This window comes from Lingula anatina, chromosome 1 (genome assembly GCF_051362555.1).
Source record: "Lingula anatina isolate TDL-2025a chromosome 1, LinAna3.0, whole genome shotgun sequence".
NCBI lineage: Eukaryota > Metazoa > Brachiopoda > Lingulata > Lingulida > Lingulidae > Lingula > Lingula anatina.
Window position 1 is genome coordinate 12,815,131 of NC_141767.1, and position 27,030 is coordinate 12,842,160.

The 27,030-nt window shown below is 35.7% G+C and overlaps 1 protein-coding gene and 1 long non-coding RNA gene across 15 annotated transcripts in view; one reads left to right on the top strand and one right to left on the bottom strand.

Annotated features, from left to right (window-relative positions):
- LOC106170586 (neuron navigator 2) overlaps nt 1-27,030 on the top strand; it is a 167,818-nt gene that overhangs the window by 127,446 nt on the left and 13,342 nt on the right. For 13 of the 14 annotated variants that reach the window (XM_013550494.3, XM_013550496.2, XM_013550499.2 and 10 more), the window contains 6 exons: nt 2,141-2,193; nt 2,361-2,384; nt 2,602-2,676; nt 20,719-20,802; nt 22,568-22,672; nt 24,391-24,538. In XM_013550494.3, coding sequence (XP_013405948.2) covers nt 2,141-2,193; nt 2,361-2,384; nt 2,602-2,676; nt 20,719-20,802; nt 22,568-22,672; nt 24,391-24,538 — 489 coding nt within the window. The remainder of the gene's footprint in view (nt 1-2,140; nt 2,194-2,360; nt 2,385-2,601; nt 2,677-20,718; nt 20,803-22,567; nt 22,673-24,390; nt 24,539-27,030) is intronic. The other variant, XM_013550501.2, reaches the window with a different exon arrangement.
- On the bottom strand, nt 11,701-14,912 carry LOC106170588 (uncharacterized). The gene is made up of 2 exons (XR_001239216.3): nt 14,647-14,912; nt 11,701-12,200 (listed from the first exon to the last, which is right to left on the bottom strand). It is a non-coding gene; the product is annotated as an uncharacterized LOC106170588 (long non-coding RNA).

Consider the following 27,030-nt stretch of genomic DNA (forward strand, 5'->3'; position numbering starts at 1 on the left):
CTCGTTCTCAGGAAGTTTTTAAGCGGATGGTATAGAGATCTTTTCTTCATTGCAAAAATTGCATAAAAAATTGAAAATATTGAACTTTGCAAAAATCTCCATTCGTGGTCTGATTAACCCTAAGACAACTCAGATGAGTGGCACATTGAACTTCTAGTTCCTTATCCTCATGGGTTAAAGAACAGTGTATGTGGTAACTGGCTTAGCAGGAGAAAATAAATTCACCCCTGCTTGCCCTGATTGCCTCAATTCCACCCATTACTGTAACACAATGGCAGTGTTATTCAATTGAGGGCAGAAAGTCTGATTTTGATCAGACAGTGGTAATCTTTAGTGCTCAGATTAATTCTTTTAAGTGGAATTGAAAAAAAAAGTCCGCCTTTCTCAATTGTGTGTGCTTGTAGCCACCAGGGTGTTCTGCTCTTTAGATTATTTTTCTATGTAATCTCTCACAGCTGGTATATCTTGTAATGATCCTGTTACATGATCCATTGCTGAGGTGTTCCTGAGCAGAATATTATCATACCTGTTTCCCATTTTTAATAGGGCTTCCTTTTACATATATTCTTGTTGTAAAAATGACTGCTCGAGGCAATTTTTCTCTTTCCATGAAAAAAAAGCAATCGTGAACCTCAAATTAAGGAGAAAAACCAAACCAAATTTAGTAATCCAAACTCTGATTTAACTTGAGCATGCCCTGGATTTAATTCTTTCCAAGATACTTGATATTTTATGACGAAGTGTTTGGTTTTTATTAGAACAGAAGATGGTCTTGCAAGATAAGTTTAGTCTACCCCGAAAGACTGTATAAAAAATATGCCATGCTCAAGGTAGCAATTAAGACACTTGCACCTGTGCAGTGTTATGGGATGGGAGATGTCTGCTAATAGAACCCCCACCCAAATGGCTTTAAGGTTTACTGCCTCACCTTCCACCCTCCTATCTCCAAATTAAATCAATATTTTACCAGTATTTCGCCTTTTGTTGACAGATCTGTTGAATACCTCCCCTGGAATCTTTTTTAAACGAAAGCAGCACAAGAGCTCTTTCAGTAACCCTTATGAAAAATAATAGCAGCCACACAAGAATTCAATTAAGATGTGTACAAAAGAAATGCCTTCAAAGGAAATACGAGAGACCTATTTTCATATCCAGTCTAATTTTTTTTCCTTTCAAAGATTGCTGCAAGGAAATAACAATGTGTGAAGTGATAATTGCCCAGCCCTAGTCCATGATGATCATCTTATGGTGATGACTGACAAGTGGACCCATTGGCTCTAAGTGCTAAGAGAGTGACCTTTCAATTTTTTGGCACACCTCATGGAAGATCGGTTTGTTAGCATACCTTTGCTGGGCTAACAAACATCGCATCTGGAATTTCTAGGAAATATGCATGATTAAAAAGAGATAAAATGAAAAACTGATTCCTAGGAGTATTCCATCTAACTATATTTTTGATTGACAGTGAATTCCATGGAATGTTCGTTGGTAAATTTTCTAGCAACCCTGCAGAGTGAAGAATGTTACCAGAAATATCCACATTTCATAATAAGAATACACACAGCTTCACTATATCAGTTGTATTTTTCTTGAGAGATGTTAACTTGAAAGCAAACAGTTGTCTCTGGGTACCAACTCTTGAATTCTCACCTCACTTCAGTAACCTTATATTCTAAGGAGGTGTTGAAGAAATAAGATTGATTTTTACTGACTAATACTCAAGTTATAAGTAAGCAACAGCAGTGATTAAGTATTAAGGAAATATTTTCATGTCTCTTCTCTGAATTGGCTCAGAAAACAGGTTTAATTTCCTTGATAAATGTGCAACAACTGCTGATACTTTATAAAAAACAACCCGTGAGTTGTCTGATTTTTAGGCTCGGTATATTAACTAAATGCAATTTATTTGGTTTGTCAGATTGCCTTAATTTTAGAGCCAATAGAATACCGATTAAGTATGGTTATATATCCACACAACTCAACGACCTTGTTATTATCTAACAGCCATCTACACTTGTTAAGCTAATTAGGTGTTTCAGGAAATTAAATCAAATGGGAATTGCCTTATCTGGCTGGGAAAAATAATTTTGAAACAGAAAGTTAACTGTTGGATGTACAAATGTTGACATTGTCTTTCTAGTGCATGGGTCGTCACTCTCCCTGCAGTCTTCATCATCCTCAATATACTCAACTGTAAGTACCTCATTTAGAAATCTAACTAAATTTTGAAAAGATGGTTTGAGGTTTGTCATTAACTATAATTTAACAAAAATGTTTTAAAATAGATTTCTGAAGTGATTTTTAAAAAAATCATTTTGCTATTTAAATAGTTGAATAACCCATTTTACCGTTCATTTTAGGCTGAAGAGAAGCAGAATGCAGAGGTGAGTTCTGCATGGTACACATTGCAGTAGCAGTCTAAGCACAATTGTGAAGGTTTTTTTACTGTTGCGTTAGTTGAGAAATATTTGTGTTTGGTTGAGAATGCAATCAGCAGTTTCTATTCTGGTTTTACATGGTTTGGTATTGTAATGTACATTGTAGTGGTGATTTTTCCATGTAGTACAGATTTAGTTGAGGTTTTTGTTTTCTGTTGTTTAGATACGCAAGTTGAAGAGAGAACTGGAGTGTGCCACAGAGAAAGTCTCGACCCTAACCAATCAGCTGAGTACAAATGTAAGTGTAGAAGGTTTCTTGGGTTTTGGCAGCATCAGATAGTATTTGTTTGTGTGAGTGCATTTATCATGATAGATTTCGATGAAGATAGAATTTTTTGTCATGTTAATGATTTTATTATTATTATTTTAATTTCTAGTTTGGTGTGTTGTTTGTAAAATAAATAAGGACATGTTATTACGTTGATAGTAATCCAAAGGGTCTGTAAGAAAAATACAGCTGGGAAAAAAGTCAATGTGGCAGGTTTTGATAAAGGCTTTCATAAAAATGTATAACATTTAAAGAAACTGAGATTATCAAGATATCTGGGTCTGAAATGAAGTAATTATCAATCACAATTACTTAAGTGCCATAATTATTCTGCTATTTGATTAAAGTTTGAATATTATTATTTTGTTTACATTCTTTTGTATATGTTTGATTTTGCTCCATTTCAAATGTTTACTTTATTTATTCTCATTCCATTTGCTACCAAAAACAACAAAGAAACAACGTCAGTTGTCTATTATGCATGAGAAAAATATGGACTCTAAAAGGACATATATTTGCCGAGTTATGTAATTTTACTTCTGTGAATGGAGGTCAAATCTTTATATATTACCTGAGGCTGTACATTAGGTCCTATTATTTACCTGGAAAATCAATAGGGAAGATAATATTTAACTTATTGAGTGTTCATTCATCTGTGTGATGGGCCCATTTTGTATCCTAGCTATGTGCTCTTCATTAGGCGTAATTGTTTGAAAAGACTTGGGCATGGAGAGTGTTGCTCATTTTTGTTTAATGAACATAAAAACTAGGCACAAGAGTATGTCAAACAGTAAATGAATAAGAAAACAAAATGAACATATTGTTTTTTAGAATAAAAGGTACAGAGTTAGCCAATGCAAACACTTTGTAAACAGCTTTTCCAACTAACTGAAGACCAAATGTAGGCATGTAGACGAATATGTATTCGGTAATCTGAACTTCTAGTCTTTCAAACCTAGATATGTACTTGACATTACAGTATGCAAAAATCATGTCAGCAATTACAAAACTGTTATTATCCATATAAAAAACAAATAGCTCTGGAGCTAAAAGACATTCCAGCAAAAAGATCATGTTCAACCTCTGATGTCGGATATCTTTGATCAGTTCATATCTTAAAAGTTCGTCCAAATTTCTAAAAGTGCTTGTAAAGATCATCTTCACACACCAATGAATCAAATCTTTGATCCATTCATATCTTGTAAGTTTCAGTGAATTTTTCAAATGCCTAGGTATGTTGATGTATAAGTTTTTGGAGTCCAGTTGGTATGAAAGATACAAGCTTTCTACAAGCAACATGTGCCCCTAATTCTGGAAAGACCCTTGGGCGTTAAATTCTTTCTAGTGAAAGATGGGAGCTAACTACTAATCTAATGGCAATTAAGGTGAGAAACATGTTTGATATTATGTGGCTGACCATCGATTGATTGCCTTTCCTTAAATTCCTAATTTAGTCTTGGTGCTTCTTTCCCTCTGCTGACTTACTGAAAGTGCAGGAGTTTCAAATGACAGTTAACAGGGTTTATAAAAATCTGCAGCCCTAGCCGATAATTGTTAACTCAGACAGCTTGAACTGTGGATGTCTTTTATTACTGGCCATGGGGATTATTGAATTGGTACACTACTGGTGCTAAAGAGAAAAAAGGGAAATTCTCTTTACATGGAAGCCAAACACACATCATTAAAGGAGAATTCAATCAAAATATTATATCATTTCTACAATTTCTGTATTTGATCCTCAAGCAGATTTTGGTTTTTTTCCAGGTCTGCCAATTTGATTGTGGTTTATGCCAGTTTTATCAGTTTGTGTAGAGCGTTTCATTATTAATCTAGTACATCGGATATACAAAAGACAGAAGTCCTGTTTTAATATTGAACCATTAAAACAATCGCTATGATTATTGCTGATAATACAACCTTAGAGAATTTACAACAGGTTTTTTTTTTGTAGATACCGTCATCATATGCTAAAGATCTGGGATGGTTCTTCACTCTACTATATAACCTAAAGTTATCAGATTGTATATACTAGCTTTCTCAGAAGTTTAGAACCTAACAGCACTGGTCATCAGATAACTGTTTGAAGAAACTACCTCCAGGAGTGCTTCTATCTTCCACATCAACACATGGCCAGGATTTATTTTTCTTGCAAAATATTGTTATCAGAGGGAATAAGCAACCAGCAGAGGATGATGGGCCTGGAAGATAAAAAAAAGCTCAAAAAGATATAGCATCTACTAGGTGATGTGAATGGATGTATTCTTCAAGGGATACTTCCTGTGGATTTCCTGGGTTTTTTTTCCTATTTCATATTTTGATTTAATTGCATTCAGAAAGCACAGCTGTTAGATAGGCTTCACACTCAGAGAAAGGCCCTTTCATTTTGTTCCATTTTTAGAGTCCGATAAAGCTTAAAAAAGAAATACCTTGCCGGTTGTATTTAGGTTTCCATATTATTTCCTTCATTTTTGCGGTTGATAAAGTTTAAAACGTCTTAGGCTTCATTCACATGCAATGTCTATTTTCTAAATTCTATTTTCTATTCGCGGTATGTCTTATAATCTCAGTCTGTGCCCTGAATATCCCGTGGTGTAATTACTGGCAGCGCGAGCCAGTTACTATAAGTTACTATAAGTAACTGGCTCGCGCTGCCAGTAATTACGCGGCGGGATATTCAGGGCACAGACTGAGATTATAAGATAGCGCGAATAGAAAATAGAATTTAGAAAATAGACATTGCATGTGAACGAAGCCTAAGTACCTCTGAACTGCTTATGACAATACATTATGCATGACACCACTTACAGACATCAAGATTACCTGCCATATGAGATATGATATAGAAAATTAAAAGACAGCCCAAAATTTTATCAGAGAAATAGTTCAAAATGTCCTAGATCAGACAAATGCATTAGTCAAGTGACATGTGCATATTATAGAATGGCAGTTGGCTAAATCTTGGGGTTTACTGTGAAAGAGTTTCTGAGGTAGACCCCCAGGGCCACCCATCTGGATTGTAACTGAGAATAGCTTTCTTAGCTAGATATACTGATGCCCCTGTGCCCTTGGCGTACATTTTGTCTGGGAAAACTTGGATTTGCATTCTCACTACTTTATTGAATTGCTATATCTTTTTAAAGGCTTAATTGCTTCATTAACCTTTATGGTGGCTGATGGTTTCTCATGCTTTTCAAGGTATTTAGCTTACCCTTTCACTACATGAGGTTCCCATTGTAAGATAAAATAAAGTGACAAAATTTTTTAAAAAATGTACACTTTCTAAAATGTTCATTTCATGGATTTGTAACCCCCATTAGGTAACACTAATGTCACCTTTTATCTAGAACACAGCAGTATGTTTTGTAGCAGGTAGTTATAATAGTAATAGATCCAAGGTCTCCTTGGTGGCCAATGTTCTGAAATAGTTGACATGTGCTACCCTGATGTACTAAAGAACCTCGGCATTATATTACATTATGAACTAGTTGTTACAGTAATAAGTTATTAGTTCGGACCACCCGCTCTCATTGGCTTGTAACACCTGTATTCAGGTAAGGAATTGTTGCCTTAAGTGATGGGACGCTGTTTGGTTATTTGTTATTCTGGACCTCTTTTACTTAGGTAATCCAGGTATAAAAACAAACTATTCTAGTTGTTGAAGAGTTAAATGTATCAGAGCGCAGTTCTGAGTCGAATGCCACATGAAGGTAAGACCTTCTCGTTTGGCCAATAATGGAGGAAATTCTTTTCATTTGTTATGACTGGAGATTATCTTCTGATCTATTAATTGGTGATAGAAAAGGTTCCAAATAAATTTTGGCAGACTTTTGTTTATGCTGGCCCCTAGGTGTTGGGTAAACCTGCAGTAATCTAATTACTCCATGAAACATCCAATGAATGAAGAGTTCTATGTAGAAGTGAACTGGAGAAGGAAAAAATGTAGACTTCGTTTATTCCTTAATGTTAGAAAGATAGGAGGTAGAAGGATAACAGTATGTCTCCATCGCTTGGAGTGAAAGGAACAGCAAGGGTATAGACAATAATAACTGAAAATTATCTGGAAAGAAAACCAAAATTGTGAGCAAGATTGAGGTGAGAGAAGGTTTAAGGACAGACGTTCAGAGAAAGGATAAAGATTGAAAGATATGGGGAAAAAAAAGATATATCTGTTTCTCTCTTATGGGTGTTCTGAGGTTGACAGGAAGCTACATGGGTTGTTTTGGTTCGGGTCATTACCTTCTTCCTCAGGGGTCCCTCTTCAGTGGTCTCTAAGATATGATGGATAGTTAGAAATGATATGGTAGAGTACCAAAGCAGGGGAAGTCTGTGTGGGTAAAATGCTCTTTTTTCTTTGTTTTTGATGGTAGTTTTATTAGCAGAAAATTTATCCCAGCCACAGGTACTGATCTTTGAGACATACTGACATACAGTGTATGAGTATTTTTTTACTTAGGTAAGTCATTATCAAGGAAATGACCTGATTTTGAGATAGATTCTAAATTGAGGTGCCAAATTCTTCTAAATTTCAAGTTAAATTTCAAACTTCTTTGGGATTATATTGCTATCTTCCTGTCAAGATCATTATCCAACATTGACGTTTGGGGAAGGGAAACAAATTTCCGTCTGCCAGCTGCCCCTCTGCTATTGGCAGCTGATGATGGATGGTGGACATTAAATTAGGGGTCAATACAGATTTCTGATAGAAACTGACCACCAGGGAGACCCTGTTCATTTGGCCACTTTTGTCATCTGCAAGGAAAGACTGTTTGTGCCAGTAGATAAGGGAAAACAAAAACCAGACATTGAACCATCGAAATTGCTCCGTGATAAGTCTACAGACTGTCTGCATGGTGGAGACTGGTTTTAATGAAAGTAAAAGCTATTTTACAAGTTTTTTAGTCTGGCTGGAATAACTCATCTCTAAGTGGCTCCTAGTGTGAAGACGTAGGAATGGATATTAAATCTCTTTTTTGAGTGGTTCATTTATGTTCTTTACTGTGACTTTAACTAATGTATGCTCATACAGTTTGAACAAGGACTATCTTGTGGCAAGAGTGAGAGAGAACTCCTGGTGGTGTTGATGTGTTTCTATGGTAAGTAGGTGGCATTAGCTGTCAAGAGGTTACACTATGTTGTGCCGTTTAGTTTAACCACCTTACTGTTCAAGATCAATTTGGATTGGAAAGTGTGACGCATTCCATTAGTCAAGGCTCTTTATTCCAAGTGCTTCTCAACTTTTTTTCTGCAACAGTTTGAAATGATTTCATGTTTACCATCTTTTTTCTGCTTTTGAATTTCAGTTCTAAAGCTTTGTAACAGTAGTTGCATGCTGTAATCTGTTTCCATAAAAACAGAGTAAAAAAGAATTTATGGCTTTGAAAAATCCACTTATTAGAATTATAAAGCAAAAGGTTTGTAAAATTTTGTTAGTCATAGGAAATGGCATGACTAGAGCAATTTTCATCTCTCTACTCAAACTGCATGTTGAAAGAATTAACAGGTGTTTGTTCTGGCATATCCATAAAACACAAGATAAAAGTAATTACCTAAGACGGAAAGCTAGGCAACATCTGATTCGCTATATAATTCCAAAAATGAAAAAGAAAAAAATCACAAAAAATATGATTTAAGAGAAGCACAACCCAAAGGATACAAACAACTACAGGGCTGCTTTTTAAAGGAGGCCTTAAATCATTTTAGTATAAATGCATTACATTTACAGCCATGACTTGAACATGTTCCAAATCTTAGAGATATGGTAATAAGAGATCAATTTATTCAACAAATGTGGTTATCTAAGTTCATCATGGGAGCATTGGGAAATTCTTAATGTAAAGAACATGAATATGCATCTTTCTGTGAGCAAGAAAAACCATCACCTCAGATGCAGCTCAAATAGTCTAGTTCAGTTCAATACACAATACTGGAAGCACTGTTATCATTCTTACTACATGATACTTTTGAAAACAGATACTGAGAAGAAACTTGAGACCAGATCATTAGTGTTTGTGTAGTCTTTTGGGAAATGAGCTGCAGATGAATTGCAGATTTTTTCTTTGTCTTGAGGGGTATCTCTTTTTTTTTTTCTTTTAACAGTGATACACTGATATGAGATAAATGCAAACTGGATATTAGAAGTGTATGAGAATAAACAGCATGTTAGTAGATGTTCCTGTCCATTTGCTCTGAAGCCACACTTGCAAATACAATCTGCTATATTACTGTGTACCATCCCCAGTATTATTTTGTATTACCTTCCTCCCCCTCCTTTTACATCTCTGTGAATAGAGATGAATAGAGCTCCCAGATAACCATTCCATTCTGAATATTATTTTTGCTAGATAAGTATCTGTGAGGGCAATCTTTTATCAAACTCCAGTTGAGCCACTGTTTGGTACTGTGAAACGAGTAATTCATATATTGGAAAGTTGTACTTTTTGACCCTTATCAGTATCTGTATATGAATAGATATTAATGGTTTTAATAATTTCCTGTAATAAGTCCACCATTTGTCCTTCATTTATCCCATCTCCTAATTTTCATTTATCGCATTGATTATTCCTATTATGTTTTAAATACAGGTCAGTCGAGGTTTGTTATAAGCTGAGTATGAATGTCTGTTAATGTACTGTGCACAGCTGATCTGTTAAAATGGATGTTTTATTGCACTTTCTTTTAGTGTTAGAATCGATCCACTTTAGTATATCTAGTTGGTCATTTGTTTGATTCTGTGGTGGGCCTAAGTTTACCCTCATTTCATTACAATTAAAGAGTCATTTTATTAAATCAAACCTTAAAGGCAGTGAAGCAATATTCAGAAAAGGCTGTAAATCAATTGAAAAATCAGTCAAGGGCCTTAAAATACGCTGTGGAGGTATGATCTCCTTTCCAAATTTAGCTTTTTTTCCAGAAAAATAATTTCATTATACCCTCAGCTCCTTGTGATCATTTTGCCATTTGTATTGTATCTACCCACATGTGCCTATCACATGGTCAATTATAAACAGCTTGTGGACAATATGACCATAGTTGAAGTATGAGGGCGAGCACCAGGCAGTGGAAGGGAGAAAAGTTCAGTAGACAATGCAATACATTGTATCTAGGTGTGTATCACTACCAGATCCTTTCCTGTAACCCCCACCCTTGCACTTGTCTATAGAGAAGAAAAGAAAAAGAATAGATGAAGTTAGGATCAGAAAGAGATATTTGATTGTTCATAGTTGAATAGTGACCAGATGTGCATCTGTTCAAACAAGACTATTTCTAAACCCAAATCTTAAACAGATTTCAAATGTAAATGTTGATGCTTCCCTATATTCACTGATCAAATGCCTATAAATGTTGATTGCAGTCAGTTGATTGTTGATACCATGATATAGACTTGATTATCATTTATGTGTACCATCCTCAGTGTCATTTTATTTCTGTACTATACTGGGCAAAAGCTAATTCTTGTAAATGGTAATGACTCAATCTTTTCAATTTATATTCACATTTATAATTTTACAATTATTAAAATTACATTTCTAGTATATAGCATATGTGATGCTTTTACAGTTTTGAATGGAACTGTAGTTTAGTCTGTTTTTCCACTTTGTTTCTACCACTAGATGAGAATGTCCTTATTGTAAGAATTTATAAATTTTAAAAAATGCAATAAGTTTTAAATTCTCAGTTTTCCTCATTGAAAAGATTGACTCATTACAGTACAGGTGTTGGCCAGTGAGATAAACCATTTGACCATCACTGGTCCTGCAGGTGTGCTTGGTGACTGAGTGATGGGTGAGAAATAGCAAGACTTGTGTATACAGTGGTGTAACACCAGTTTCCTACATTGCCAAGGTTTATTTAGTGAGACAGGCCCTAACTAACACCTGCAAAGAAATTGATTGGTCAAAAGAAAATAAAAAATAATGGTCGAAAGTAATATTTTATTTATCTCGGGAGGAAAAAAATGCCAAAAGATGTCAATTTATTAGTTTAACTTAAGAGAAAAATCCTTACAACATCAAACGAGAGAAGTGGGTCTAACCTATACTACCCCCCAACAAGTTTCTTTGGCAACAGATTAGTATTATGAGACACAAGAAAGTTGCTATGTTTAAACAGCAGGACAAAGGGATACAGTTGCTATGTTTATTCCTAGAACAGTTGTTTCCTACCAGCTCCCTGACTGTGCTGACTGACACTGATGCCTTTTCTATAGCCTGCCCAGGGTTTTTGCTGTTTGTTCTTTTGCTTGTTGGCAAGTTTTAATGGGCAGGTGTTGGGGGGTTGGGTCTCCATGCTTTGTCCTTACTGTTTTGGCAGCAGGTTTACATTTTATGTTTTGTTGTGTTTTACTTTGGAGGGATATAGTGTGACAACCTGAACTTTGTGAAGTGTTTCTCAAAGGCCACATATATACAACCCTGTACTTACCAAACCCTACACTTCTGAACTATCATGCCTAACATATGGGAGAGAAGACAAGTGGTAAGTGTCAACTAAATCTTTGTTATTTTCTTTAGCTTTATCTAAAGCTGATGTTTGCAGGGGAAAAAAAGAAACAAAACATGTTATGCACTACACTATAAAACTTATCTGGCTGGTATTACTTTGTGCAAATTCTTTGCATAATTTTGTAGTCTTAGTTGTCAAAGCTTTATACGCTTGCTGAAAGAATGCAAAAAAGATATAATCCACTTTTTTCAAACAGAATCAGGTGTTTTGGACTGAATTTTAAATAATTGTGACAAGATGGGCGTGTTAGAAGATTAGACATACTTGTAATCAGTGATTCTTTTATTGTGCCAAAAGATGCAGAGTTATGCAAGGTTGACGTGTTTACTCTCATCTTGTTGCAGTAATTGTTCATTGATGTAGCAGTTCAATCAGTAATTCACCTATCAATTGTCACCCAGTTGCTGAAAGGGTGCAGTGGAAGGCTGTGCCATTAAGTAAGCCTGTTTGATGATCAAACTGGCAAGCGGAATGATTTCATATTGATTCAGATTTTTCTTTTTTACACATATATTTTATTGTCAAATCCATTTGAGTCTAAATAGAATTTTGTGCACCTAGTTAATATGACAGACTTTTTACTTGAGTGGTAAATTTCCTTCTTAGTTTTTAGCCAATTAAGGTCAGAATAATTAATATTCTTACAGTTGGTTGAAAGAAAACAATTTCTACAAAATAAATCACCTCTTTCAGTGACACAACAGGAATATGCTTTTAACTACATCTCTAGTTTTAGATGATTTTGTTGTTAAGTCCGACTGGTCCAGGTTGGTGTGGTAAACAAAAAATCTGAAGTGAAACTAATGGGTTTGCACCAAGTAGGCTACAATAATGGAGCTCGTGCTGAGTCCTTTGTCATGCCTCATCTTTCTTTAACCCCATGACAACAGTGCTGTGTGGAATTACAGCCTCAACCCATGATGCCCACATAGTTGTATGGATCCTTTTCATTTGGTTCTGGAAAATCTATAGTGTAGTTCTTGACTGGGCTTCTGGAACACAGATCAAAGGGTCTTCATTAGATACAGAAATCAAATTTACTAGAACCATTTTCTTTATTTGTTCATTTGGGATAGAATATACTCCTTTTACCACACAAAAGGTCTATGAGACAACTATCTACACTAATCACATAACTGAATTACCAAGAAAATGAAGTGGTTCAACCGGAGTTACATCAGACAGAAATTTTGCAATTAAGTTTGATGCAAACAAAGGGACAAAGGCACATTAAGTGGGCGCTTTTCTGTTATTGTTTTCTTTGGTAGCATGGAAAAGTGTGGCAAACAGATATAAATATTGGATAATCAAGTTTACTCTTAATTGTGGTCATTTACTGTGGCATCAAAAGGACTGATGTGAAAATAAGGGACATAAACTTATTGAATTGCATCCATCTTGCTCATATTGAATTCATTGCGTGAACCAGGTGAAATGCTTGAAGATATGACTAATAAATTGCAGACCATAAAATACAAATGCCTGTTTCCATAAAAAAGTAGTTAACATCAGTATACAACATCAACTCCACAACAAATATACAGTAAAAAATATGAGTACACATCTTTATTTTGTAAAATATTTTGAAAATTCCAACACTGCTGCTGAGAGGGGAGGGAGAGATAGATGTTATGTATTTTGGAAGATTAACCTTGTATGTTGTAAGATCTATCTGCCACTGCAAATGATAGATTTCTACCACAGCTGTTAGTACTAATAATGAACTTCTGGTATCTTTTTGATTTATATGCTGTTGGTGAATAGTTTTTCATATATATTTTTGTGTTATAGTTGGCCTGGCTTCTGTATGCACTGTTTCTAGGAATCCAACTTTTTCGTGAAGTTCTAAGAATCGTTCTGCCAAGGAGTCCACTGATCCCATTCAATATACATGTAATTTGACAGCCTTGTCTCAAGCATATGCAGGAACCTCATGAAAACCCCGTGCATTTTGCTGGTGACCATCCAGTCCCTACTAACCCACCCTACACAGTTGGGACTTAATGTGGTTGACATTTGTGACCCTGTCTCCTCATCTTTCTGAAAGAGTTTATCAATGCTTTCAAATTGGTTTGAAAAATGTAGATGACAATAAGGGGGCTGCCCCTAGCTTGGAGTGAATCACACAGAATAACCAAAGGTCAGGGCATTTTGGAAAATCAAAGGGATTTTCTGTTTTGCTAGGTGGGTCTAATAGCAGTGTTGTCATGGATGGGTAGGTTGTGATGTCATTTTCAGGTTTTTCAGGATGTCTGTAGAGGCTCTTGAAAGTGGAAACTGCTTATTATAGTCAAAAATAGAATTACGCTTGAGAAATCTGTAAAGTGTAAATTTCAAAATTATCAAGAAAAAAACTTCTATGATGCTTGGATCACAGATCAAAGACACCCCTTTCCTAAATAACAAAAAAAGGAGGAAGAAAAAAGGAAAAACAGGAAATTTTATGCCATATTTGTCATGCACAGCTACTAAATTTGACTTGCTTTTAGAAACAGAAGTCATGCAGGTATTGAACAAGACAATCAGCATCTGTTGATAAATAATTGCTATTTGATGCATCACATGTTTTCTTTACTCTGACTTAAAAACTTCTCATTAAAATTGAACAAAGGATTGATAAATAAGCATTTACAGACAAAGGGAACACAACTTGGCCAGTTTTTTTAACGTCAGCTTTCCATATTCCACATTGGTGATCCCCCCCTCCCCTTGTACCCCTTGTCCCCAAGGTGAGATTGTCTTGTTGGAGTGACATGTTGCTCTGTGGAGCCTGTCAAGAAGCAGACACAAAGGGGATAACTGGTGACTTGTGTGCCTTGAGGAGCCACTAAGGTGATAGAGAATAGGACAGATTACCCTTTCCATTAACTTCACTGGGTAATCTCCTCAAAGTTTAAAGACTGGCACTGTTAGATGAAAAAATAATTCATTTTTTCTGTCAGAGGTCAGGACAGGGACACAGGATTCTTCGGGGCATTGTTATAAAAATTTCACAATATCCATCAGTGACATGGTATTGTTTGAGCAGTTGAGGTACTGTGAAAGTTGAGAATCAGAATGTTTGTCTTAGAAGCCTCCTGGATGGATTTAGCTGTTGCTAAGTGGTTTGATTTGCAGGGTTTTTTTGCTGAAGGACAAATCTGTTCCATCTGCTACAGTTCTCAACTGATTTGATGCATTATGAGCATTGAAACTGCATCATGCTAATGAAAAACGAAGCTGGAAATTTAGTATTTTCTCCTCATACCAGCATGTGGGTCTAGATGAAAAGGATCCATTATTTATTCAAAGGATGCATCATTTGTTTTTTAAAGTAGTAAATTTTTTTAATGTCAAAATTCCATCTTCAAGTTAGATCCATTTCAACTGCATTGTTGTAACAGTGTTAAAATTACACCGTGCCAATTAATACCAAAAACATACATTGTTAATACTTACTTAACAGGTCATTGTTATTGGCACTGTTCTTCTTTTATGACGAACAAAAATGTAACTCCCATGTGCTAAAATTCTCACCTGGTAAAATTGACAGCCATAGCACTGTATATATACACAGGCAGCAGTCAGACACTGTTGAAGCTTTTGTGTCAATATTTATATATCGAGTTGCTGTATCTCCACGATAAGAAGGGAAGTTGGGAATTCTGTAGCTAAGGTAGCTGGAAGATGGTGTAATTACCTCAGGTTGCACAAGTTATGTTGTTTCAAATTGATTGTGTAAGTAGACAGGACCATTGAGAAATCTAAATGCTACAGTCTTGATTTCATGAGAATACCTGGAGAGGGCACTTGCCTGGATTTGAAGAAAAATGTTTAGTTCTTGATTTTGCCGTTTACTTTAAAAAAATCAAATGTTTCTTTACAAATGAAGGAGATGTTCACATTTAGAAGTTGAAGTGGGACAAAGGAAACAGAAGGCAGATGGAAGTTAACCTCTAGGTGTTATTTTCATTGTCACTTCTCAGCTTCAAACAAGCGATAAATTGAAAAAAAAAATACTGCATGCACAAAGAGTTGTGTCTGTGCGTAAACTTCTTGAATGGACAATTTAACACCAGTGAAAATACTAGTTTGATTGTGCTGAGAGAAAGACGAGTCCAAGAGCCAAAAACAACTGTATTGAACTCTCACTTTCAGTGCAAATAATTCCAATATTGGAACTAGCCTAGAGGTAACTTGACCAGCGGAAATAATTTTTTTTCAATGAAGACCAAGTAGGGGATGATTCCATTTTGTTCATTTGAAACAAAACAATCTTGACCTAGTACAAAGCACCTGCTCCAGAGACATTTAATTTTGTTCTGAGGGAAAAAAATGTTACCAAGTCCTGACTGATATTGTGTTCTTGTTTTGCTTCATTTACTTGATTAACAGGGGGTATAAAAAGTGTGATTCACACAACCACAGGCCAATTTGGCATCCCCTGATGAATTATTTATGCACCAGGACCTCACAGAGACATTTATCAAGCTTACACAACCAAAAATACATTTATTGCAGTTTGCTCGCCAAATGCTTAAGCTATTCATCAACTTTTGATTACTGATTTACTTGCTTTGGTCTTTATCAAAGTTGATCAGACTGAAGAGTTGGGGTTTATATATTTTATGGCTGAGAGTGTGCTGTGACAGCCCTAGTGCTGTTAAAAAGGCAGTGGAGTAGAGAGAAAGAGAGAACTGTTTGCGGTATTGGTCTTTTGTGTAAGTCCTGAATGCAACAACAGGGGAAGGAAGTCCCTTGCAAACCTTGTGCAGCTGGTGTCTTTTCATCAAGACTGAGTCATCAGGTTTGAGAAGAAAAATTGAAGTGAATATCATTAAGATTTAAAAATAAACTATAAAAAACAGGCTGAATGACGTTTCTTACATCATTTTGAGAAAAGCAGAAGAGTGTATGGTGTTCATAGAGCAATTGCTAGCCTTCCAGATTCTTCATAAGTATCATGTATATCATAAATTTCCAGGGGAAAAACCGAATCTAGATTCCTCAGATTATTTGAGTGTCATTTGCAAAGGAAAGTGGCTCGTGGAGGCATTCAGAGAATCCATAATCAGAAAAGGTCATTCTTGGTAGTGCGAAGCACAGGTATCTTGTCCTGTGTACAAGTAGTGGAGGTATGCCCTGGTAGAAGGAAGCTGTGGAGAGTGCAGACCTGGAGGTGTTCTAGGGAATACTACCATGTCCAACAGTAATAAAAGAGGAGGAGGGAAAATAAAAAGTACTTGATGTAAAGTATTGCTGCGTAAAGAGGAAGAACACAACTCGGGTTTACAATAACTGACCTGGCCTCGTATGATAAACATATTTTTAAAAACCACTGTAACAAACAACTTCCTTGAGCTGTTTGGCAGCCCTCCTGCTGCATGTATCATGTATAGCTGCTGAGGCCAGATGGGCAGTATGCTTTATCCAAAAAGATGGAATGTTTGACAAGGGGATGATTTCCCCATTACTTCACTACACACACCACATGAGACTTGAGTGGCTAGTTTTCTAATTCGGTCTGATCAGCAAGGCCAGGTGAGGGGATAGACAGCTAGTATAGGACAGCCCTGCCTGTGTTGCAATCAAGCATAAGAGCCAGGTATTCTGGTAGAGAGAGATCAGAGTGGTAGGGAGCTGCCTTCTACCTGGGGATTGATTGGACGGGTTGTGTTTACTGCAGGCAACAAGCAGGCACTGAGGCAGCAACAGCAGGAAGATCAAATCATGCCTTCATTCCCTCAAGACATTTGGATGGGGAATCAGGCTTGATTGTGAACAGAAACTGGTCTTTTCTCATTTAGTGAGCTTGAGTTTTAGCTCTTGTTATTGAATGTGTGGCGGGAGAGAGGAGAAAAATCAATGAGTTCAACATCTCTTGAGAAAAACGTGGTCTCCTGCACATATTGACAGTTCCTTGTTAATTTGTCATCATCACGTGTGTGGAGTGCACATTGTCAGTTGCCTAGATGTGACAAATTGCTTAAGGAGGAGACAATAGGATTACAGTGCAGTTCACCTCTTTTAACTGACTGCTACCTTTCATTATTTACGTCAGCAGGACTTCACAGTGCATTTTTTTCTGGGATATATGGAGTTTTTTTTTATCAACTTCTGTTTTCTTGATAATATTTAGAAATTGCATGGAATTATACCAATTGAAAACTTTGCTGTATGTCTAGTTCTAAGACTTGCATATAGGATTTTTTTTTACCTGGAAAGCATATTTGGAAAAATATGAAGGACATAATAACCTGAGGATTTAGTTCTGGGATTATCATTCACTACTGCTACTACTACTACTGTTGCTGCTGCTTTTGTACAATGTCTTATGAGAAGTATGATGATGAAAAACTCTGTGACAATGTCACGGAGACTTATATGGTTAGTATGCCCTGTATTTTTACTTTTTTCCTTAGATGAATTATGAAACAATTTCTTTGGACCAACCAATTTTTCCATTAATGTAGACTGCAAATTTATTTATAGATTTTAGCAGGTTATAATTCAAATGTGTCAACTTTTGATCTTCACTTTCGGTACTAGTATGTCTACATCTGACCTAGTCTGCTAGGAATTTTTTTATTTGTCATTGTCGCCTAACTTGAACGTAAACCTTTGATCTTAGGTGTATTTATAAACTTGTAGGCATTTGTTCTTCTTTGATACCAGCATAGCAACATAATGTAGACTCCATTGTCCCTCTTTGCCTCGGGGAAAGAATGGGGGGAAATTAACACTGGACATAATATCATAGAACAGTCATAACTTAAACTATGGCAATGGAGTTTTCGCATGTGGTGGAAGCAACATGTTAAGCCAAAATGGAGGGAGTCTCAATTTTTCAAAATATTTAATCTAAAGTGACTTAAACTAATTTGTTGCTATTGATTCTGACATTAGTTGCCATGGTAACTGATATCTTCAGTAATATGTAAATCTGATAATCTGTCTATTGAACCGATTATTGCCAAGAGCCAGATGCAGTGAAATTGCCAAATTATATTTTCATGATCGGATCTAGCAATGAAAACTTTGGATCAGGCTCTGAATTGTGAAAATGGAATATCAATATAATTACTGTGTTCTATTATGAGAATTCCCACTGGATGGGTCAGTTCCAGAATTCCTTATTTTGTACAGTAGAAAATACATTTTAAATAAATAAAAAAAATCTCCAAATTTACATTCAGAAAGGAAAGTAGATGATTTAACCTTATATTGATGAAGCTGATCATTTTCGATATGTTCATATTAAGTTACTTCTTGAAGAGATTTCTTATAAGTGAATTGGTTAGTCAAATGTAAGAATTGTGCACGGCTTAGATGTGGAAGATACGTTAGAGAAACAGTTATAACTGACAGTAAGTGATACTCCCCACAGTATGAAATAGAACTGAAATAAAGCATCTAAACATAGCCATGGTGCACACCTGTTTAGTGAATTTCTTCCTGCAGGTGACTTGCAGATGATGTTTTTGGGAAAAGATAGATTTAAAAACCTAGAATATTTTATTTCCAGTTCATTTGATGTAGTGTATATTAAGAGCAGTATAGAGGTATGGAATCATAAGCATGTCAGTTAAAAAGCAATTAAAGCAAGAGAATTGATTTCTTTGGTTCTGTATGTGGATAGGAGCACCTGTTTGTGTTTGACAGGTACTAGTTGTGAAATGAGATTTGCTGCATTCCATTTTTAACTCGTTCTCTCTCTCTCTCTCTCTCTCTCTCTCTCTCTCTCTCTCTCTCTCATGCAGTTACTTGCCATGTCTTCTCTCTTACATTTAAACCATACATTTTTTTTTCAGTTATCCTATTGACATATCACTAAGTGAATGTTTTCTGTCAATAACCTCTCAACAACTTTCTCAAACAGACAGTTTTCAGGACTTGAAAAAAACATTTTCAACAAAGATATCTAGGGCTTTTACTCTAAGGACATGTATAAATTTGGTTTTTATCAAAATACACTTAGAAAGATTTAAACTATTGTGTTTGGATGTCAAGAACTATGATATCATGGAACAAATATTTTAAGAAAAGATTTGAGGTGTATTATTATGTGTTGGGAGTTAGGTGGCTATATCAAGACTAATCCGTTTTGCTACCTTTTGTATTGCTACACATGCCAGTATAACAACAAGGCTTGATTTATGTCCATATATTTGTCCGTATGTCCTTAGACGATGTAGCCACTCCAGTCTAACAAAAGGGACAGTGGTACAGGTGGACTATTATTCATGTTTAATTACTATTTCCACCTTTCATTAATTTGATTGCTGTAACTAATAGGTAGGCTCTGGGCTTAAGGAGGTGATATATGCACCAATTTACTTTTGACTGTCTTTTTACCACCTGCTTTTTGAATGGGTTTTAAAGAAATTCTTTATATTTATGCACACCTGTTATAATTGTGAATTAAGAAATATCGTGCATATGTTTATTAACCACTGTCATTATTCAATCAAAACAAGTTGTGAGTGTAGAATATTTTATTTTCATCATTGATGGACGCATTTTTTCTGTAATTTTTTAATAAGAAAGACCCAAATAATTCCCAAACAAAATTGTTAGAAATTATTTAGAAAATGAACAAAGACATATTCAGTTCATGACCATTCCTGTGCTAGTCGGCTCATTTCAACCATTGGTCCTATTCACCATAGCCGTGATCTCTCTATTAAAGGGTTTCCTTCAAATGATTGCTGATAGTCCTATGGGACAGAAGGACATCTCTGTGGAGCAATCCTTTATCAACTTTCCAGTTGGCAAGCCTTTGTTTAGGTTAAGCATATTGGCTTTTAGCGCATTCTGCTCATTTTCTACTGAAAACCATGGTTGACTTAATATGCTTTTCTGTTTAAGTAATTTTTGTTTGTTTGGCATTGTAAGTACATCTAGAAACTAGGACAAATTGGTTTGAAATAAATAGAATACCATGTCGCGACTATGTTTGCAATTGTGTGTGTATATCCCATTGGTATCAAATCTACATTCAGATTAGTTTTGGAAGGGAATTTAAATGCCCATCTCAAACATATCAATTTGGAAATTAATTTACAATAAATATGTCTGTGTTTGTGAATATTATGCCAAGATAAATCCACAGTTAAGGCTACGTTAGAGAGCTGATGGGAAAATAACTCTCTAGGCTTATCAAGTTGTTCATATCATAAATGTCAATTCTGGTGGTCTGATGCTGAAAATAGAGCTATAAGTCAATTGTAGCACATGTATACACAATTTTGTGACAGTTTACTTTGAGAGATTGAGATATTATATGGAACATTGAATGGGAAATGTAATTTTCATCTGCGAATGAAAAAATAACTAAAAGCTAGCTGTCCCTCCTATCTGAGTGTGATTTTTCTTTCAAAAAATTGTTTTATAAATACATTTTTGTTTTTTTCTGTCTGTCCATCTCACAAAATGTATGACCTGCAGAATTTTTTAAGCTTATCTGAAAATTGAGGATTTCTGGTATAAAAAGGAAGAAAAATGCATTGATATTTTTATTCATCATTTCAGGCTCACGTCGTTGCTGCATTTGAACAGAGTTTGTCTAACATGACTTCCCGCCTTCAAAACCTGACATGCACAGCAGAGGCAAAGGTGAGTTATGGGTGACACTAGGTCTTAAGTTGGTTGGGGATGTATTAAATGGGAATTTGAAATACCTGTTCTTACAAGTGCAAATTAGTCATCCAGTTATAATTTACATCAAGTTTTTTAATCTAATGCTAGACATACTACATACATAGTCCAATAATAGATTTTAAAACTTAATTTATTTTTTCGCTATCATTGGGTCAAGTCAACATCATAATATACTGACCAAATTATCAGTATGTGCTGGCTACCATAAATTTTCCACAATCTAAAATTGATCTCAGAAATGGTAGGTCTGTTAAACTGTGTCTGGCAATATTGATCATAGGTGGTGTGTTTGTACAGTAATATTCATTTATTTGAAACTCAGAGAGTGAAATGTCTTGTCAAAATTTCAAATATGATTTCTGATGATTATGTGTGGTTAGTTTTTTGTCTATTTTGGTCAATGATAATGACTAGGGTAGTCAGTGAGGAGCTTATCCTGGGGCACAAATACATATATTTACTCATTGGGCAGTGAACCAGATAACACCCAAACCAAAGTTGTATGTATTTAAAGAACTATCCTGTGTTTCCGCTGTCATCCAATAAGGATGGTCACAATAAGTACAGGACACTGAATTGTCCGTCCTGCTAAGAATTGGATTGAGACATGAAATAACTCAATTTTGACAAGAGGGTCAGTTGGAACAAATATATTTAACTATATAACAAGTAAATAAAACATTTGTAACTGCATAGCCTGACAGGCAGCAAGATTAATTTGCTGCCAAGTAAATTTGTCTGACTACTCAATGATTTTTCATGTGCTGCTAATAATTAGCCATCAAATACCCATTTGCTTACGCGGCCAAGTTCAGCTTTAACCTGGCCATAGTCAACCCCCATTTTTGTTCTCACACAGGTCTCTTGCAACTTTATTTTCTTACAAGGAAAAACATGACAGACTTTTATTATTGCCATCAAAAAACCATGAACATACAATGAAACAGTACACACATTATCATAAATTTTGTCAGTAATAGGGGAGGTATAAAAGAAAACCAAGGTGCCTCCCCCAAATAATCTGTCAGGTTCTCCAGAGATGGTAACTGATGACAGGTAAAAGATGTATAGTTCTTGTCAAGGAGTCACATATGAGATAGTTATGAGCTGTCTTTAACATCTCTTATCCTACCTGACATGAAAACAAGCTGTTGACACGAAATCCTGTCTCTGTGCATACTCATTACTTAGGTGACTACTGGGATTGAAAGATGTCCTTTTACCACGATGGGGTAGGTTTTTGTGTTGAATATTATCTAAGTGCAAAATTATTGCACAATCTAATCTTTTGAAGAGATATTGTGTGATAACTTGTGCCATGAGGGAAGATCATTCAAAGAATTACAATTCACATGTATTCCTACTTCTGGCTATTTTTCTCAGTGCTAGCTACAGTGTTGTTCATGCCATTTATAAAACAAGATAAATGGAAAGTTAAGAACATGCTTTTTCTTCCTCACTTGAACTATTCCCCTTGGCATCAGAACATTTTATGAGGGGGAAAAATGTACATTAATATCCCATCGATTGAAACAAGCTTGGAGCATGAACCTCTCTCTATCTCTCTCTTTTAAGTTCTGACTTGAGATTTGATTTTGTTGGTAGAAGTAGAAAATTTTATTTGAGTTATTTGATAAAAGTTTCTACCACCCGTCCTTTATTTTCTCTCTCTTGTTATCTTGTTATGGCTATTTATTGTGAACTGATTGCTCATTTCTAGGACACAGATGAGATCCTTAAAACCATCGAAGCCTTGCGACTCCAGCGAGCTCTTGTACGAGTCGCCCGCATAAATATGATGTCCACCGATTGGAAACAGGCTGAAGTGAGATCTTTTAGCTCTATCCAGGCTTGACCAAGTTTATAATCCTTTTACTAACCCCTGTGTGTTCCAAAATATTTATGATAATATTTATATTAGATTTGTCTGTTTCCCTTCCTCCTCATTCAAGGTGAATGGACTTTTTTGGTACATGCCTACCATGAAAATGCCCGTCCTCCTTGTTTTTTGCTAAATGTTTGCAAGCATGTTTTAACAACAAACTCATTTGTGGAAATAAGGGGACAAAACTACATTTTCTTGTGTTAATCCACCTTTCAACTGTAATAGTTGATTGGTGGAGATGGTGAAGTAAGGTTGCCATAGAACCTCAAAACTATGACAACCATATTTATTTCAAAAGGCAAAAAAAAAAAAAAAAATCAGATATTTTCTTTTAAAAATGATTGAGTTATCTCAGCCTGGAGAGTGTTGACAGATTCCACTGTATTCCATCTCCCATGGAGAACTTCTCTTATGATCATCTTGTACATGTAGCTTAGATCTGTAACCCTGAGAGCTTAGCTTCCCTTAGCTCTGGGATTTTAACACAACCCAATGTGTTAACTGCATGCCTTGATGACTAGTTGATTGCCTGCCTCCCTGCATGCCCTGTCTCATCTGGAATGTGCCACGCATACAGCCAGCTCTGTGCACCCTGGTTCCTCATAGTGCAATGTTTATTATGTTGGTATGTTTTTTATCTTATAATACTGTACTTTACTCGGTTGTTATTCCAATTGTGCAAACATATTTGTATACATATAGCACATATTATAACATCACAGTGTATGTCATGTGCCATTTGTATGATGAATAAGTGTTTGATGAATAAGATGGTAACCTCCCCCCTCCCCCCAAATCCCCTGATCAGCCCTACACTGCTCTATATAATTTTCCTAAGACCAGGTTTTGGGAAAGTGGTGGGATCATTGAGTCTTTCTCTGATTGTCAGTAAAAGCCACAACTTTTCATTTCACAGACATTATCTCCTTGTTCTGAGAAACCTCTAGGTGCAATTTTTATTAGAAAATAACTATGTGGGATACTATATTATCTGTGTATATTCCCCTCTCCTCCTCCTTACTTTCTTCTTATGGCAAGGGTTGATTGTTTGCATGTGGACTGTATTAATTTCAGACTATTTATATTCTAATAAAAAACATTTAGTAAAACATTAGCAGTAGGATGTCAGACATAACCAAATTTAGCTCCTGGATATAAACACCTTTTCCATGTTCCAAGTTTTTAGTAAGGCTAGCTGATTGGTATTCAGTTTAGACTAACAGGAGAAGACATGAACATATCAAATTTTTTCCTTTTTTTTTTTTTAAGGCGTGCAACTTAATAACTAGAACCTAACCAAATATGGTGTTTTCTTGATGCCTCCATTACGTTGGAGTTTGTAATCATTGCTGGAGCACATTTGGATTTTGTCAGTTACATTTTAAACAAAAACAGTAGTTGGTCGCTGCCACTTATGAAAAAAAAAATTTTTTTAATGCTATCAGATAAATCCCAAATGAAAAGCTTAGTCTCCTTGTGGGTACATCAGATGGCTTGTAAGATGTAAGATTTACAAATAACTGAAGAGATGGGCATTCTGAACTTTTCAAGCCCCATCAGTCCTAAACATGGGTGATTTCTGTGTATAAACTCCACACTTTCCAGTTCAACAGTGCAAAAATGATTGCATTTTATGCCATTTATAATTTGATTTGCAGGACACTGAACTTGCAGAATTGCGTGCTACCATTGAGGCACTGAAGAAACAGAGCACCACTCTGCCCTTCCAACAGATCAACTTAGCAGATGCCCCTCTCAGCCCCAACAGTGCGCGTAGACATGCATCTGTATCATCCACTGGCTCAGGTAGGTAGAACAGAAGCTGTGAGAGTTGTGTGTGTGTTCTTGTGGCTATGATGTTTTTTAGTGCACATTGTTGAATGGACAGATGAATTAGAATGACTAACTTTAAGTTTGGCATGCCAAAGGACTTACATGTAAAAGATGAATAGAATACGTAATTTGCATTACATGAAAAAAAACTTTCGTGTAAATTGCATAAGATTGATAGGTTAAATGAAAATAGAAAGGGTATAATTTATAAGATGCAGCTGTGTCTCTGAATTCCATTCTTTTCCCAACCACAAAGCTGTCCAGACACCACAGATGTTTACTATGCCTTTCCTCTGTCAGTTGCAGTAATCTCTGAAAAAAAAGTGCAAGGACTTGTAACCCTGGTCTTGTAAATCAAAAATGTGGTTCCCCTAGGCTAGCTGTCTGATCAACTCGATATTTACTGCACTTGGATGTTTTTCTTGTCAACACTTACTGCGTGCTTTTTGAGGTTATAAAGTATCTGGGAAAATTGCTACAAGAAGATCTTGAGTACAACTTTATAAGAAAGACTTCTTTTTTTTTCTTTTTGGAGAATGTTACACAGATTTTTCAAGGAGTATAGAAACTTTGCCAAAATGTTAAAAGTAGAAGGTATCTGTTATGTCTGGTAGAGTGCCTCTTATTGCACCAAATGTGATTGATAAGCCACTGAAGTACATGGTAAATGAGAAAAAGTAATGTTGCCTCTCGAAAATAGGTTGATCTTGTTGATAGGACATGAGAAAAAAAAAAGGATTGTGTACATCACGTGCATTTGGAGGAAGAAAGAAAATTCTGTCACTTGCATGTAAGTTTGAATATTATTTTTTAGAAGAAAAGATTAAGCATAAGAGAAATGCAATTTGTGGCATGCGACACTGTTATTTGCCCTATTTTGGGAGGGAAATATTGAAAAAGTACATCTAATTTCCGATCTTGGTTGTATGAATTGTTCATATGTCATGGTGCAGTGTCATGTAACCTGGTTAGGCTAGCTCGACATGTTGATTTATCTTTATGACATTGTTTCACGCAAGGAGGAAAGGGTACTTAAAGAGACAAAACATAACTTAGGTAATCATCTGTGTTAGATGGGAATGGCTGCAGACAGATAGCCCAGACAGTTGTGTGTAAAGACAACCTACATACAGAACTGAAAAGGTAATATAGATGTGATCTGACGTTAGTAACATTACATTTCATAGTATGACATGTTTTTTATCATAGTGACATTACATTTGTCAATGAATCATTTTAAAGTCCACAAAGGAGATGTTTGTGATATACCAGAGTTCTAGCTGTAAGGGTCTGTATAGACATATTTACATGCATCTCTTTACCTAACGTATGTACTTTCAATGTGATACAACAAGTTGTAGTGGTTGTACTTTTGGCTCTCTGGTTACACCAGCAAGATATAGAGGATGTTTTACAACATTTGCACTAGATATTGATATGTATTCTAATGTTAGAGTATATTGGCAAGCAAAGATATACAAGTCATAACTACATCTAACGCCTGTGTGCCACCAGGTGTGTGTCTTAATGAGGAATCTCTTGGCACAGTCTGAGGTGAGAAAGTGCTGTTTAATGCTGACACAAGGAAATGTAGGTTTTATTTGATATAAAAGATGTGGAATGCTATGTGATATAGGTTATCAAAAACACTGATAGGCAGCATACATAATTAAGATTCATTAAAATGTGTATGTTACAACTCGGTATCAAAAAAAAAAATGATGGGTACTTGTGCAGACATGTTTTGGCAACTGATAATTGATATAGTTTTGTAATTTTGATGAATAATGTAAGAAGGTTATTTGGTAGCTTGATAGGCACCCAGCAACACAGTTCATATTTGGAAATAAACACAAATAAGATGTCCTGCTGAAACATAACAAAATATGATGCCAAAAGAAAAGAAAAAAAAACTTATGGAAGACGGAGTAAAAAAATCTGCAAGGATTGACGAGGGCAAAAGTAAGTGATATTTTAGGCAAGTTGATGAAAGATTTATGTGGCATGACAAGAGTTCATTGTTCAACTTAAGGGGTCTAGGATATTAAAAATACGTCTAAAACTCGATTTTTAGTTTTTTATACGTTAGAAATAATCAATTTTGTATCTAATACTCAATTAAGTTATATTTGTGAAACACGGACTAAAAATATACATTTGGACGAGTTTTTCTACCTGTTCTGACTGGTACGGGTGGCAGGCTTTAGGCTCCGCCTCCGTTGTCAAGCACCGTTACTATGGGGGGCGGGGCAAGAATGGTTGTCTAACTTCTTAAGCTGTTACGCGTGCCCTGGCAGCTCATAAGTCTTACGTCAGCTAAGCAGAACACAGTTATATACACAGTCATGGGAAGAAAGAAAGTCGTGAGAAAACGGATGAGCGAGGAAAGCAAGAGAATTGTGAAAGAGAGTGCTTCTGGTGGATGGAGAAACCCCGCGGTAAAGACTCGAGATCACACTTGAACT